Genomic DNA, 16,157 nt, shown 5'->3' with positions numbered 1-16,157 from the left:
TGTCTTAGTTTGTTCTGGCTGCTATAACAATTACCATAGACTGGGTGGCTTATAAATAACAGAAGTTCATTTCTCACAGTTCTGGAGGGTCAGAAGTCCAAGATCGTGGTGCCGGTGGATTCAGTGTCTGGTGAGAGCCGGCTTCCTGGTTCATAGACTGGCAGTCTTCTCATTGAGTCCCCCCATGAAGGAAGGGGTAAGGGACCTCTCTGGGGTCTCTTTTAGAAGGGCACTCATCCTATTCATGAGGGCTCCACCCTTATAACCTGATCACCTACTGGAAGTCCCATCTCTTAATACCATCACACTGGGAGTCAGGATTTCAACATATGAATTTGGCGGGTGGGGTCACAAACGTTCAGTCTATGGCATAGAGTTAGGGAGAAAAATTATGCGATCACATCCAAAGATACAGAAAACACATGTGAAAATAATTCAACACTCATTTATGTTAAAGAACACTTCTCAATAAAAAAGGAATTAATGGATATTTCCTAGATATCAATATGATACACACACACACACACACACCACTTACATCACAAAGCCACTATCTTACTTGCTGGAGAAATGAAAGGATGCCAATTATCTCCATTATTGAGGATTTTGTTAGAAATATTAGCTACTGTGATGGACAAGAGAATGCAATTAGAAATTTAAAAACTGGAAAGGAAAAGGTAAAGTGTTCTCTAATGTATATGGTATGATTAAGTATCTAGACAATCCAAAGAAACAATGGGAGAATTACAACAGAATAAGAGAATTCCCCACCCCATCCCTATTCTGCTCCTATCGTGGACTTGCATGTGTTTTTGGAACTCCCAGTCACTCAAGTTCAAGCCATGATGTCATAATAATAATATTAATTTCACTTGTGCTTTCACAATCTCCTTTCCACCATATTTTGCACACACCCCTATCTAAGCAACTGCTAAATCATAGATTTTTGACTCTGAAATGTCCCTATCGGTCTTTCTTTTTTTTGTCCCTTTGTGGTCAACATCAGGCGCTTACTCTCTACATGTAACTTATAAATGGCTGTCTGTTCAGTGACGCCACTGTTGTTTAACATGTAACTTCTTGTGATATAAGATCCCAACTCCTTGGCCAGGTTTTCTATAAAAAGGCCCTTAATATACCTTTCCAGACTCTTTTCCACCTAATGCTTTATACATACATTGTTCAGCTGGACCAGACTGCTGGGTACCTCTTACATAAACCCATACTTGCAGTGCCGTATCTTTTAGAATACTCTCTTTGGACATCAACACCTGTAACAACAAGCATCCCTTCTCTAAGTCATCCTATAATAAGAATACCTAATTGTTTTGTTTATGCACTGTGCTAAGTATTCAATAAATCGTTGCTTTATTGAATAACCTCTGGCTGCCTGGAAGATAAAAATTTAGGGTTTTAACTCAACTAAGGATCTCTCCTTAGTTCATAGTCTATCCGTTTTTCATTACTTGGCTTTGCTCCAGTTTAGCAGGGACTTTGCCTTATTAGTCCTGTACTCTCAAAGCCTAGAACTCTACCTGGAACAGTAGGCCCTTAGTAATAATTCTAACTGCATGGCTGTATGAAAACTGAGTGATTAATGAATAATGCAAAGAAGCAAGGGCTCAACGATAGACAACGTAAGCCAGCATCAGGATCATATCATCACTTTCTGGTTTGCAGGTATCTCAGGTGTTCGTAAACTCTTCTGGCTTACGGACAGAGAATTTAAAAAAAAAATAATTTCAGCGGATTACTGGGCCCTCTGAATCCCATTTTTATAAGTACGAAAAAGCCTCGTTGCAAAAGGAACAAAGGTGTTGGCAGACAGTATATTTAAGCTCAGGGATTGGCACTGTATGAACCCTACGGCCCCTAAGGGCCATTATGTATTGAGGGCTTGCTAATGTTAAATTGTAAGTTTATGTATTTTATAGTACATATCTTCTTTATATATGATACATATTAAATATTTTATGTAAATAAAACTTAAATTATATTTCGTGAGACATAGCGATTCCACAGCCACCACCGCCTTTGATCCTAAGGACCTAGTGAGGTCATCCTTTCAGCTCCCCAATACACCTTGTTAAATGGACTATTTAAACTGGGTAGCAGCATCCTTATCGGCTAACACAGCGTTAGCGGCCGCTGTAAGGCAAAGCATTAATAGGAACTGGTCTAAGGTTGGGCGTGGAAAGTAAAGGCAAGGCTCCCACGCCCTCCCAAAAAGCCGAAGTTCTAACTTTGACCAGGTTTGACAAAGGGGAAGACTCGGCGCTTTCTAAAGCTATGTTTCCAAACGCGACACGTCAGGACACAAACCAAACTACCTGGCCCCGCTGCCGGTTTAAAGTGCAAATCGACGGAACCTAAGCACCCAGAAAGCCGCAGCGCCAGAGCACCTGCCGTAAGGGCAGGGAAAGGATGGTAGGCGAGCCGCGGGCCGAACGACGGGAAGCCAGCGCCCAGGAGGCGGGCCTTCCGCGGCGAAGCCCCGCCCCTCCCTTGCTGGTCGCTGATTGGTGGCGGCGCCAGGCCGCGAGAGGAGGGGCGGGCCCCCGCGCGGCTCCGGCTCTCCGGTTCGGCGCGTCCGGCCCGCTGGTGGGTGTGTCCAGGCGGCGGGAGCGCGCGCGCTCGCTCTCGTCCGGGGACCGGAAAGGAGGCGGGGCCGCGGCAGCGCGCCCTCACTCCCCCCACCCCGGAACGCTCGGCGCAGGCGGCGCGGCTCGCAGAGAGGTGGACCGCGGCCGGAACGGGGTGCCGGGTGTGCGTGGGGAGCGGGTTTCGGGGCGTCGGCCGCGATGAACACGGTGCTGTCGCGGGCGAACTCGCTGTTCGCCTTCTCGCTGAGCGTGATGGCGGCGCTCACCTTCGGCTGCTTCATCACCACCGCCTTCAAAGACCGGAGCGTCCCGGTGCGGCTGCACGTCTCGAGGATCATGCTGTGAGTACGGCCGGGGTCGGGCGGCGGGGCCGCGCCGGGGCGGGGGGCGCCGAGGCCGGGCTGCCGCGCGAACCCCCTCCCCTCCCCGCCTCCCCGAGCGGCCTTCGCCCCCGGGCGGATCCATTGGGGGCTCTCCCTCGACTCCCACCCTCCGCCGCACCTTCCCGGGCTTGCTCTTAAATGTTCGTTTCGAGCGTTGCTCGGGTCGCTGCCTCCGCTTCCTTCCTGTGCCTCACTTCCCTCGCCCGCGCCCGGCCAATAAGGGAGCACCACACCAGCCCAGCGGCCCGCCCGGCCGCACCCCCGCCGGCGCGGGGCTCGGGGTCCCGGGCGCTCCCGGCCCGACTCGCCCCCCGACAGCCCCTCCGCGGGGTCCGTCCCCCTCGTCCCGCCGCCGAAGGTACCCGCGGCGCCTGCGAAGTTGGCAGGAGAGGTTTGGATGCCCGGGGAGGAGTCGGCCTCCCAGCGCTCCCAGGCGGCGTGCTTTTAATTTTATTTGTGAAGGGCCAGCCGCTTGAATAAATCTGCGAAAATGCCCGAAGTAGAATTTTGAAATGACATTGTCCTTTCGTTAATGCCCATTTTTTATGCTAATTTTTATTCTCTGGCACTTTCTTCGATTCGTAGCTTTTTTTCCCCCCTGGTTCTCGTGTCCTTCTTATCTGTGCCATCTTCCAACGAAAGCTCCCTCGTCTTCAACCTTAGTTTTATTTCTAAGTCACAAACGCCAACAAGCCAGTCATCTAATGGCTATTCCCCACTTATTTTTTTTTTCCTCCCTGCATTGATGTTTGTTAGGTACTCATTTTTAGATTCCGGTAGACTCAGGCTGGACATCACGAGCGCTGTCTGCTCTGGGAGGGCTTAGAAGAGGGTGGCTCATGGTACACACTGAACAGCTGTTAGCTACTGTGAACCTTGAGCAAGCTTCCTACCTTCCTGGGTCTTCATTTCCTTTTGTCTGAAGTGGAAGTAATACCCAACTCGTAGGCCTGTTGTGAGGATTGAGATAATTGTCAAAAACACATAGTGGCCCTGACCCGGACGCATACGTAGTACGTGCTCAGTGAATAGTAGTTGTTCATTTAATCTTGGTTTCCATACCACCTTGCAGTCAAATGTAATTTTCTTCTACCCAGTCTACCAAATCACTTGACATCGAGTATTTCCACATTCTATGAGCACTTTTTTTCTCCCCCTGGGTTTTGTTAGGGGTTCTTTGAAGGTAAATGAAAATAGCTGAAGACCTACTTCTATAGTGGATTAGAATGTTTCTATTGTCACACTTACCAGTTTCTCTGATTTTTACTTGTTTCTTTGTGGGATACAGCTAGACCCTGTCTTTCACGTATGTAAGGAATTTTGTGAGTTTTGTATGCTGTTATGTTTGAAGGATGGTGAAACTATTATCTTTATTTCTAGAAAAAATGTAGAAGACTTCACTGGACCTAGAGAAAGAAGTGATCTGGGATTCATTACATTTGATATAACTGCTGATATCCTTTTTAGCAAATATTTCATCGCTCTTTCTCTAGTATTACAATGATATACATATTTAGTGATTTGGGGGACAGTAAGTATGTTTATACATTGAATCAGTCAGACCTTGGAAATTTCTATGCCTATGTTTTCATCAGTATAGTCGTGTTAATACCTCCTCGTTCAACCTTGAGAAAACTTGTATTTATAGATTGATGAGTTATTATTGTGTGAACACACTTTAAATTCTTCACAGAAACATTAAATAGATCTAAAGCTATAAGAGAGTTTGAATCTGTATTTAGGAAAGAAGATAAAATTAGATCATTTAAATTAAAGACGGAAGAATGTAACCACTACTCAGCCTACCTAGATGTAACGTTTCATGTACAATCCCCAAGAATATGTCCATGTTTTGAGATAGCAGAGAGAAACATATGTTGAAAAAGTGAATTGCATCTGCTGTGATTCAGAAGGTCATTGTCAAATGATTATTGGTAAACCATATTAGCATTTTGCCATTATCATTCTTTTTATAAGTACTTTTATAATAAGAGTCAGAGAAATCGTAACAATTAAAAGAGTTATTTAAAATGGACGTGATTTAAATATTTTCTCTTTATTTTGAACTTCCACCTTTTGACACCTCTGGTCACTGGGCCAGTTTAATCTTCTCTTAGGGTCTTAGATTACTATCTTGGCAGTATTGTTACCTGCCACTTCTGGGATCTCATCTGCCTTTTTAAGACCCCAGGATTAAAGTTGGTTACGGAGATTGAACTGTTTGAACTTGTGTAAAGCAACTATCTGAACAGTGGAAGCAGATTATCTACCTGTGGAGTTTACCTGACAAGTCTCTTTACTAGCCTGGAATTATTTTTAACTTGAGTTTTTTAGAAATAAATTACTAGGTTTAGAAGTAGACTAGGAATTAGTTCTGTAGGCACTTTTTTAGGAAATAGAGTACACCATCAGAAAAGTCCTGTGTTAAACTTTTGCTTTTAAGTCTTCATCTCTTTAAAAAAAAAAAATCTAAGCTAGTGAGAGAGAGTTTGGAGCTAGTGTGAAAGTAGGAACTTTGTGTATGTGGGCAATTATAGTGAAATTTAATTTCATCATTTGTAGTTTAGATTTTCTTAATATGGCTGCTAAAACTTGAAATTGTACCTGTTTTTATAGAGAGATATTTAAGGCTTCTGAATTCCAAAATAGTGATTCTTAGTGGATACACATATCTAAGAGTGGAATGTCATGAACATGTAGCTGTTAGTATATAAACGGATATAATAAAATGACTTAACCATTTACATATGATGCTTAATGAAATCCAAACATTAACTCAGTTCATTTCTCAGTGACACACCAGTCTTGTAATTAATCCTGGTGAGTTTTTTTCACTCGGGTGCAGACTAATGAAACCAGATTGGTATTCAGCTGTGTACTCTTACTAAAGCACTTCATGGGTTGAGACATTTTGATCTCTACTGGCGTATGTCCAAAAATAATATGTACAATTTACCTTACTTGGTTTAATTACTTGAGCCTAGTTCACTTTTGCTTAACATTAAGTTATATTGTGGTGATTGGTTATACTCAGAACTCCAGTGCAATCATATGTGCTTGAAATACTAAGTCCTCTTTCTTTTAGACTTAGTGGGTTGATTTTACAGAAAACGAAATTTTGTATTTCTCGGTTAAGTTTGTATTAATTGAAGTATCTCAGGTAGTAATGCTTAGAGGAGCAGGGCAGGATACTGATAATCTCACTGATATTTTTTGACTTTGGAATGAGCTGGATTTTACAGTATATCATCTTCTATATATTTTTATTAAATTAGAGGCCCAGTATGTTTCTGGGCCACCTCTCCTTTTTTTTTTTTTTTAATTTTAGTATCAGTATTGCTATGAATAATTAATTTAAGAATAACTAAAATCTGTTTTAAAGTTGTATGCTGCTTTATGATTTATATATCCCTTAATTTATATACATCTAGAAAATATATTTGATTGGAATGTTAAGCAGTTGTTTCTTTATTTATCAGCCGAATATTCAACAAAAAATAATGTAAGTATATGTACAGAAGTATTTTCATAGATATTTAAAACCTTATTCTTTAGAAAAGAATATAAATTTTATATATTCGAAATATCTGACCTGAGTAATTTAGTAAACATCACAAGCCCATGGAAAGGTGACTCTACTAAGAAAACTTTGTCTCCTTTGGTAGCTTCTGTCTTTCTTGTTTTTCTGTCTGCTTCTACAGCCCCCCTGCATTGTGGTTCCCAAGAGTGGGGTGCAAGCAAGGTAATGCCTAGATATATAAGGAAAACAAGTAAGAGCTACTGTTTCTTTTCTTATGGATCTAAGAAGAGTTGCCAGATTTTTCAGTTTGTTCAGCTTTTTACTTGGCGTTAGGATGCAGTGGCAGGTTGCAAGCTCCTCGTGTGCCACGCCGGAAGCCAAAAGTCCATTTATGTATTTCTCAATTTAAAGTAAGAGGGAAAAGATGTGAAATTTTACTGATACTCTGTGGACTGACACTGATACTCTACTCGGTCCTTAAGTCACACGCCTCCTAAAACACGCACCTTCTCTGGAGGAAGAGGGGGAATTCTGTAGGGCAAGCGGTCAGCCTGCTGCATACATGTATCCGTTCACTTTCAGCATTTTGCAAAGTTGTGCAATGTGTACCCAGTTGAGTAGATTATATCATCTAGTTTTAAATAAACTAATCCTCACAAATGGAAAAATGGTTAAAAAATTCTTTCAAAGAAATTAGAGATTGAAGAGAATGCTAACGGTCCAGACACGTGTGAGCGACAGGAAAACGGCCGAGCTGACAGCCACGTTAAAGGATTAAAAAAAAAATCAAAGAGATCTAATAAATAGTTGGCTGAGAACAATTTAGCATTAGTCAAGAAGCCTATTTGAAATGCACATTTACATTCACTATCAATAATAATATATCTAACGATAATAGTAATGTGTATCATGTACGTCATTTGTAAATAAAGATGCGTAGTTTGGGTTCAAAATAATTCATTATCAAAAATCTTTGGAGACTATTTCCAGTGATAAGCTCCAAAAGGATGTTGCTGAACTATGGGTTATGAGGAAATGAGGTCGAATTACTCCTCAGCTAAGTCCTCTTTAAGCTAAGATACTCTCTCCACAGCTACCATTAGAGATAGATGGCAAGATACCTGAATCAGTGAAATTTGTAACTTGTGCTTACAACTCTGTTACCCAGATATGTAATCAAAAACTGTAAAGATAACTAATTTGTGAATCGTGTCTTAGATTATTTTAAAATCCATCTAAATATTTATATTTTTCCTCTTTTAATACATGATGTGAGCTGTTCTGATAGTCTTTTATTAAGCCATATATCTACAATTAATTTATATTGAGAAATACATTACTTTGTTTTGAGTTGTACAGGACTCATCAGTTTGAGCACTTAAAGTAGTCTTTTTAATCATAAATTAGAGTTGATTAGAAGTTTTATAATTAAAAGCTATTAAACTGTTAGATTAAAACCTATTATAACATTATTAAAACTATTAGTTTGTGACTGAAATTTATTAGTCCAGTCTGATTTAGAGCTTTTGTTGCAGATAAGAGTAAGGGTTAAAATATTTATATAGCATATTGATAAAACAGAAATCTTCTTAGGTCCTAAAAGTGTAAGGTGAATGATTCTGGTATGTGCATTAACTCCGAAAGGTGAAATCTGTGGAATCAAAATGTGCTTCTGTGTTGTTTTTACCTGAGTTACCCTTATGTTTTGTTATCAGCATAGCCTGAGGTAATTCGTAGTGAAGAGATGAGTCTACTTCTGTATTGTATTTGAACTGTATATTCATTTTCAAGGGATGACAAATGAATCAACTTTATTTGTTGATTGGTTTGATTAGTTAACTGGAATCATTAGCACTTCAATTCTGTGTATATTTATTTTGAGCATATCTTTTATGGAGGATACTTTGCTGGGCAGTAAGAATATTGGGCTGAATAAGTTTTGATCCCTGCCCTTGAGAATCAACAAAGCGTTAAACAGAAAAAGCTGCTCTTAGATAAGAGTGACAGCCGTAAGCACAAGTATTCTACAGGTTTCAGCAAATGATCCAAATAAATACGTCACCTTCTTGGTGATGGATACACCTGAGTCAGATCATAACCCTGATTTGCTCCAGCATGGCCAGTAAGTTAATACAGTATGGAATTTGACAGATCACTGCTTTGGTGAATGAATAAATATACATAAAAAGTCATTTTACTTTGGCATATCTTTGATTCTGTGTTCTTCAGTCTTGATGTTTCTGTTTAATGTTGGAGGGATTAAGGTGAAGATTTGAACCCCTTTTTAGAAATTAACTGTTCCACGTTTCTTTTTAGTTAATGCTGAGCAGTTGGCCTCACAAGCTAATGGATGGTAGCTTCATAAGAACACATTTCTTGGCATTTAGAAGTGGTTACAAATGTGCTTTCTCTCCATTTCGTAACTCTAATTTTCCAAACGAAACTTGCTTATGATATGTCAAAGCAGTGGCTTAAAAGAATTGTCTGACTTCTAGGATTTTGCCAGTAAAACAATAATGTGCCTATGTTTCCTTAAAGGAAAAAAAAAAAAAAACCCTAAAAAGTCTTCATTTCTTTAGTGATGGCTTGATAATTTAAAAACCTTGGAGATATATAAATTTTCATGAGATAATCTAGCAGCAGTGACCTGTATTAGCAGTGTGATCTACAGGGATTAGTTCTGTTTCCCTGGCACCATGCAGTGTCCACAGGGTTGGAGGGTCTCAGACATTTTACAGGGAAAAGTGATTTAAAAGAATGCTTCCCTTCTAGGGATTCTAGTGCCTTCTGTTTCTCCTAGGGCCTCACTCTGGAGAGCACATAAGTCTAAAACCTTGCATTAAACTTTGAGGGCTCTAAATAATACAGTTGCCTTGGCAAAAGGGGTGATTTCCTTTAGGGAAGTATCTTTCTTTTGTCCAGAAGTTTCACTCCTGTGTCTATCCACTTGTTACCATTTTGTCTGCTTTAAGATTTTAGCAGTTCCCTCAAAGTTGGATTCATTCATATAAATTAAACTCTTCGCTTAACATACTTCTGAAGTGACAGAGATGCTATATCTGTTGAATTATCTAATTAATTTTTATTTTAATGTAGGCTCTGAACCAGGTTGTTCTGTGGGACAAGATTGTTCTGAGAGGTGATAATCCAAAGCTGCTGCTGAAAGATATGAAAACAAAGTATTTTTTCTTTGACGATGGAAATGGTCTCAAGTGAGCAATTCTTTGTCATTTTTTACGTGTGATGAAGGGGAGAGAAAGACGTGATGTGTTTTTATTTTAAAGAAAAACAGCTAAAAAGAAAAGTTGAGAAAGAAAAGTATTTATACAGATGTGAACTGGAAGATGGGGTAGAAATAGTACCGTGCAAACCCAGGTCTAAAAAAGTGCCCAGTTCTCTCGCATTATGGGAACTGTAATGGTGAGACGAGGAGGGCCTGGGGCTTCTGCCCTTAAGGGTACAGGGAGCCTGGGCTGCTGGCCCGGGAGTGGGACTGTCGTCAAAGGGCTCCTTCGGGGGTGTCAGAGGAGCCTGCCTGGGAACCTGAACGAGGAAGCCGCGTGTTGGTCTAGGAGTTGATACTGAAGTTTCTAGTTTCGGTTCACTTAATCTCTCTGAACCTCAGCTTCCTTTTATACAAAATGAAGGAATTAGAACGATTGATCTTTTGGGTCAGTTTTAGCTCTTAAGCTCTGCGGGTCAACTTTGGAAAGGATTTTAGGGGAGAGCTATTTTAACCAAACCTGGTTTTGCAGATGAAAAGTTTCCAGCCCTGAGAGAGTTTGATTGATTCAGGTTTGTCCATCTGGATAATGATAGAATTAGGTTTCAAATCATCGTCTCCTGATTTCTAGCTCAAATCTCTCTGTTTTCTGTGTTTTACTCATTTAAGCGTTTTGGTTGATGGCTCGAATAACTGTGACTTAAGTGACTTGAGGAGGGTCATTATGGGGGACCTGCAGTGAGAATGCTGCTGTTTCCCAGCATCATCTCGGATCTCAAACGACTTGAGAAGAACTTGTGTGTAGATTAGAATTCCAATTAGGAATAGCTGGTTAAAAATAAAGTATTTGATACCTCAGTGCTTGAATTAAAACGTTTTTATTGAACTACAAATGTTTCTGCTGACATCTGTTTATATCTTTTTATAGGGGAAACAGGAATGTCACTTTAACCCTATCTTGGAACGTTGTACCAAATGCTGGAATTCTACCTCTTGTGACAGGATCAGGACATGTATCTGTCCCATTTCCAGATACATATGAAATAACGAAGAGTTATTAAATTATTCTGAATTTGAAACAGCATATTTTTGTACCTAATGAATTGTATCTTGTTTATCTCTTCCCTTGCATCTTTATTTGTTTTGGGTTGTTAACTTTTTTTTTTTGGTGTAAGAATGAACATCAAAAGGCATATTTGAAGGGAAAGGTTAATGTACCACTTAATTTTCCAAACAAAAACAAACAAAGGCCATCAGAGTGGAGTATTATAAGAATAAGACAGCCACATGAGAAGGATTTGTGAAATATTTATATTTGAAGTATTCCCTGTATTTCCATTATTCTTTATGGAATATGAAGTGAGCATGAAGGGTAGTTAAAACTTTCAGGTGCCTGTGGAGTTATAAGAACTCTATTTATGCCTTGCATTTATGCAGGTTCACATTGGATGTGATTTAGAAGCAGACATTCTCTATTACCTCTTTTAGGGTATGTCTGAATACTGGAAAAATTAATACAATTGTTGGTGAGAAGCCTGGTTTACAAAATAGCGAAAAGTGGTGAATTTTATTCCGTTTGTCTTAGGAATGCCCACAATGCTTGTTTTTCTGACAGGTGACTAGCAACTTTCTCCACTAAAGACTAAATACCTCTTTATATGCTGTAAATCATTCTAAAATCATTTTAAAGTCTCTTAACCAAATATGTGTCTTTCAGTGCTTTCTCTAAAAAAGTTCCTTGGTATTATATCTTTGTGTGATTCTTTTTTTTTTTTTTTTTAACATTGCCATTGAACGTTGAAAATGTTTGCATGGTTTATCTAGTGAGCATGCCTAGTGCCACGGAGTGGTAATTATTTAATTATTTTTCTAGGTCCACATTTGAATAATTATTGGGGGTAATAATAATCGATATGTGTTGGTGTGCATTTCCATTCACAGGCGCTCATATATTTTACTGTATGTGATCCTCAGTGATCTAATGAGGTAAGTAGTGCAAATGTTAGCTCTTTGCAGATAAAGAAACACCCAGAAGTTTGTGGAATTGCTTCAAGGTTATTACATAGCTAGCAAGGAAGGGTGTTAACCCTTGAACTCAGATCTGATTCTTTAAGCATATCCTTTTTTTATACCTCCGATTACAGACTAGTCAAAATTCACTTATATAATTTTTATTATATTTTTTATTACCCTGGATGCCCTTTCTATTACCTAGAAGAGATTTCCTATCCTGTGTGGAAATGACTAATTTTCAAGTTGCCAACGATTTATATAGAGGTTAATATCTCACTCATTCTCTGCAGAAGTTAATTATACTCATGTTAAAAGTATAAGAATCCAAATGTATGTAAAAATTATTTAGAGATTGATTATATGATCATATTTAACATGATTCTTTTCTACAGTGGGCAAATAAGCATCCTCAAAGGAAGCAACTACAAATCAGTCCCCCTAAGAGCAAGACCAAACACTGTAGGTGCGTCATCAGCAGTAACCAAAAAGGGCTAATATCTTCTAAGAATAGCTTACATTAGTGGCTTAACATTTGTTATACTTATTTCATATGAAATACATCTCCGCTTAATTGCATTGGTTGGAACAGCTCTTACCTGTAAGGGTGTGTGTTCTGTGAAGGTCAGTTGAAGGTCAGAAGTACAGTATCATGAATGCTAGACTGGGTTTGGCTCCCAGCTTTTTCATTAAACTTTTCAGGGTCTCCGTTTCTTTATCTGTAAAATGCCAGAGTTGGACTAGTTAGCTTAAATAGTAGTTCTTTTATACCACACACGTCTGTAAAATTTGTTGGATCCGTTTGGCAGAGAGATTGAACAGAAAAGCACCTCAGTAATGTGACGGCAGCCAGATGATTGAAAGGCAAGTCAACACATAATTCATATTGATCTGACTTTATTTCTGTTAGATTTTACACCTAGAAGATTTAACTTCTTACATAGTTTGTACAAACTTAAAATCTGTCGGCATCAAAGCTTAAAAGTTGGGTGTGTTCTCCTTGAGGCGGGTACACGTAAGAAGCCTGCAGCCTTAGCCAGACCCGGGGCTGGTTTAGGTGTTCATGGGCCTCTGCATGCGTGGATCTGTGTTTGCTGGAGATGAATGTGGAAATTTACTCCAGTTCCTGTTCAGTCCAAGCCCACCCACTTTTTGGAGTTCAGTGAGAAAGGGGAGTAGCAAGGCCCCCTAGCACAATGGATGCGTTTGCTTTTACTCACTAGCTAAGGGAAGCTGCTCAGGACAAGAATGCGCCAACATGGGAATAAGAAACCTCCCTCTCAGGAACTCACTTTTGGGTATGCACAGATTTGTAAGTTCACTGTAATTCTGCACGAAGAAGATGGACCTGTATTCAGTTGGTAACCATATCATCAACCTCAGCGTCAGTGTTTTCAAGAAGTCTTAGAAAGTCTCCATAAAGACCCAAGGCTTCACACTTTTTTTGTTTTTGTTTTTGCGGTACGCGGGCCTCTCGCTGTTGTGGCCTCTCCCGTTGTGGAGCACAGGCTCCGGACGTGCAGGCTCAGCGACCATGGCTCACGGGCCCAGCCACTCCGCAGCATGTGGGATCCTCCCGGACCGGGGCACGAACCCATGTCCCCTGCATCGGCAGGCGGACTCTCAACCACTGCGCCACCAGGGAAGCCCCCAGCTTTACGCTTTTAATTAGAAACATCGGAGCCCAGGGATGATCCTAGGAAGAGAATAATTGCAAGACACTCATCTAAAGTAATTATGTTTAGAAATGAGTTAATTTTAAGATGTTGTGCTTACATGCTCCTTTTCTCTAGCAGTTTAACCTAGACAAGCAGCTGTATCAGTGATTCTATTCCCCCAGTTGATTACATTTGGTTCCTTTATGCTTAAAGGAAGATAACAGAAAACTTCAGAAATTCCTTATGGTGTAATAGGAAAAGGGGGTTATCTTGAGCTTCTGATTTTGGAAGTATTTTACAGCTCTTTGGTGGGTCTGGCAACTAAGAGATAGGCTTGAAGGCCGCAAGGAACGTTTGTTCACTGTTCTATCTAAAGCTTAATGAGCTAAAGCTTTGGGTCTTTGGCGGTATAGGTTAACGGAGGTGTTATTTTATAATGCTTTGACTTGACCTGAAATGAGTTTATGGGGGGGGGAACCATAAGCTGTGAATTTTGGTAGTAAACACGTGTCCATTTCAGATGCTTCCCTTGCTTTTAGCAGGCGGTCTGTGTACCTTTTCTGTGACTGCCAGTGGTTTAAAGAGATCTGTTTCAAAAAGTGGTTGCATGTTTTGATGCAATTTGGGAAACTACTTTACAAATACAGATTCATAAGAAAAAAATCCATGAAAATACTGAAGATATGTTTGAGGATTTTCTTAATTGCAATAAATATTCAGCATTTTTCTAATGAAAGTGAATTTTGTTTATGAGTAAAAGTATGCATTTTACAAGGCTTTCCGATTGATGCTTTCTTTTATGTGAAGCTGCTGCACTAAGAGAAAATGGCTGAAACCAAGTCTAGTAACCTTGAAGTTGTTTTCTTCCCCCCCCACCCCCTCTTTTTTTTTTTTGGTGGGGTGGGTCAGGGGAGGTCAATCACACCTAAAAGATCTTCTCCAGAGACTGCACTCCTATACTAGACTGTAAGCTCTCCGAGGGCAGTCTTGTGGGTTTATCTTTGTATCTTGCCCAGCGCCTAGCAGAGTGCTTTGCACATAACAGGCGCCCAATAAATGCTGATGGTGAACGAAGTCATTGTCTCTGTAATGTGGCCAGACCGTGGGGACTGCCTTGCAGTGAATGCTCTCTGTAAGGGCCGCCTTTGTCATTCTTGAGCTCCTGGTGACGTTAGATCTGATTCTTCTTCCTTCTTTTCACGCCTTGGGACAACCTGGGCCGGGCTAGTGCCGCTCTGGTTGCCAAGACCTGGGTTCTCCCAGTGCCAGGCTTCTGGTGAGAGCCAAGGGGTAGTGACTGGTTGAGAAGATGGATAAAGTAACACTAGAAAGTCACCACACAGACCTGAGTTTAAAAACTCTCAAGATGCCTGTGCAGCTCATGAAGAACCGGGTCAGAATAGACAGCTGGCTCCACTTGAAAGTGTGGCGGGCCCGGCCTCCCGGCCTCCCAGCCTCCAGGGCGTGTCGGCGGCTTTGGGTTGCTGCCCTCGCACTCCTGACCCCTGGGACGACCCTGTGAGCCCACTGAGTTGTGGGAACCCTGCTTTTTCTTTCTGTTTCTCAAAAGAATGTTTCCCAGTGAACTCAGACAACTGAAACGTTGGAAATACTCCCTCAAAAGAACAGAAAGTTGAACTTAGAGGGCAACTTAGTTATATTGAACCTCAGTGTATTTTATCTGGGACGACACAAGAGGTGAGCTGGGTTTTGGTTTTGTTCTCTCTGAACCTGGGCAATGCTGTCAGAACTTCAGTCCTTAGACGTTTTCTCTCGGCTTGATTTGGTAAAGCAGGGATTCCGGCTCCTGTAGCCTGTAGCCTGATGAGTGCGTTATCCCTGTAGAAGGAAAGCGGCCCGTCAGTAGGTGAGCCTCAGTCTAGCTGCCCTCAAGTAGCTTTCAGCCAGGCCTTTCCTTCCCACTGGAGAGGGGCAGAGAGGTATTTCCTTGTTGGAATATGTGTGTTGATGCATATCCCCCTGGTACATCTGGTGAGTGTGCTTGGGATTAGGGATCTGGGTGTTGAAAGGTAGTTAGTGGTAAAACCCATATTCAGACCCTGGCGTCTGCACCGGAGCTGAATGCCCCTCCGTACAGGCTGTGCTGTTTCGCCAGAAGCATGGGGTGATCATAACTTTCTTCCAGAAGTGCTGGGAGAAGTAAATGCGTGTGGGAACAGGACCTCCTGGGATTCTCGGCACATGGCAGGTTTTTATTACTTCTGCAAAATGTAGGGCATGTAGGGGAGTTGAGGGAACAGGGCCGAACAGTTCACAGACTTTAAAGTCTCTTAGCAAAGATGCAGGGGTTTTTTCTTTTACCTATAATGGTAGGACAACTTAGGTAGTTATTTCATTTGATGCAAAACACTGAGTCTTGCGCCAATGTTTTTCACCTAAGAATGGAAATCACTTAGCTTGATCATGAAGATTAGTTGATTAATGATTGTGAAAAGTATAGAAAATTTTACCCTCATTTTAACCATCTGGAATAAGAAAGGCCAGGGAAAAAACAAGGAATAAAGCTGACTGGAAGTTGGTGTGTGAGACAAAACGCACCGACGACGAAGGGGAGGTGGATTTATTCTGGCCCTTGCAATGGGGAGAACGTCCATTTCTGCAGAAGGGTTTCGGAAGAGGAAGGAGGCTTGGGTTTCTTAGAGACAGAGAGATAAGAGAGTCCTGCGGAGGTGGGGTGGATGCCGTTACTTCTCAGAACATGCGGGCTTGGTGGGCAAGGTTCTGCTCTCAGAAAGTCCA

At 41.1% G+C, this 16,157-nt stretch overlaps 1 protein-coding gene across 1 annotated transcript; it reads left to right on the top strand.

Moving 5' to 3' along the window:
• Positions 1-2,686: 2,686 nt before the first annotated feature.
• On the top strand, positions 2,687-11,473 carry SPCS3 (signal peptidase complex subunit 3). Its single transcript, XM_027122516.1, has 5 exons — positions 2,687-2,944; positions 4,367-4,440; positions 6,412-6,488; positions 9,603-9,718; positions 10,658-11,473. Exons 1-5 carry the CDS (start codon positions 2,802-2,804, stop codon positions 10,788-10,790), a joined length of 543 nt encoding a protein of 180 aa, XP_026978317.1. The 5' UTR covers positions 2,687-2,801; the 3' UTR covers positions 10,791-11,473.
• The last annotated feature ends 4,684 nt before the right edge of the window (positions 11,474-16,157 follow it).

This window comes from Aethalodelphis obliquidens, unplaced genomic scaffold (assembly GCF_003676395.1).
Source record: "Aethalodelphis obliquidens isolate GAN/ISIS:26980383/991018 unplaced genomic scaffold, ASM367639v1 scaffold25, whole genome shotgun sequence".
Classification (NCBI taxonomy): Eukaryota; Metazoa; Chordata; class Mammalia; order Artiodactyla; family Delphinidae; genus Aethalodelphis; species Aethalodelphis obliquidens.
This window is presented reverse-complemented; position numbering and strand designations above follow the sequence as displayed.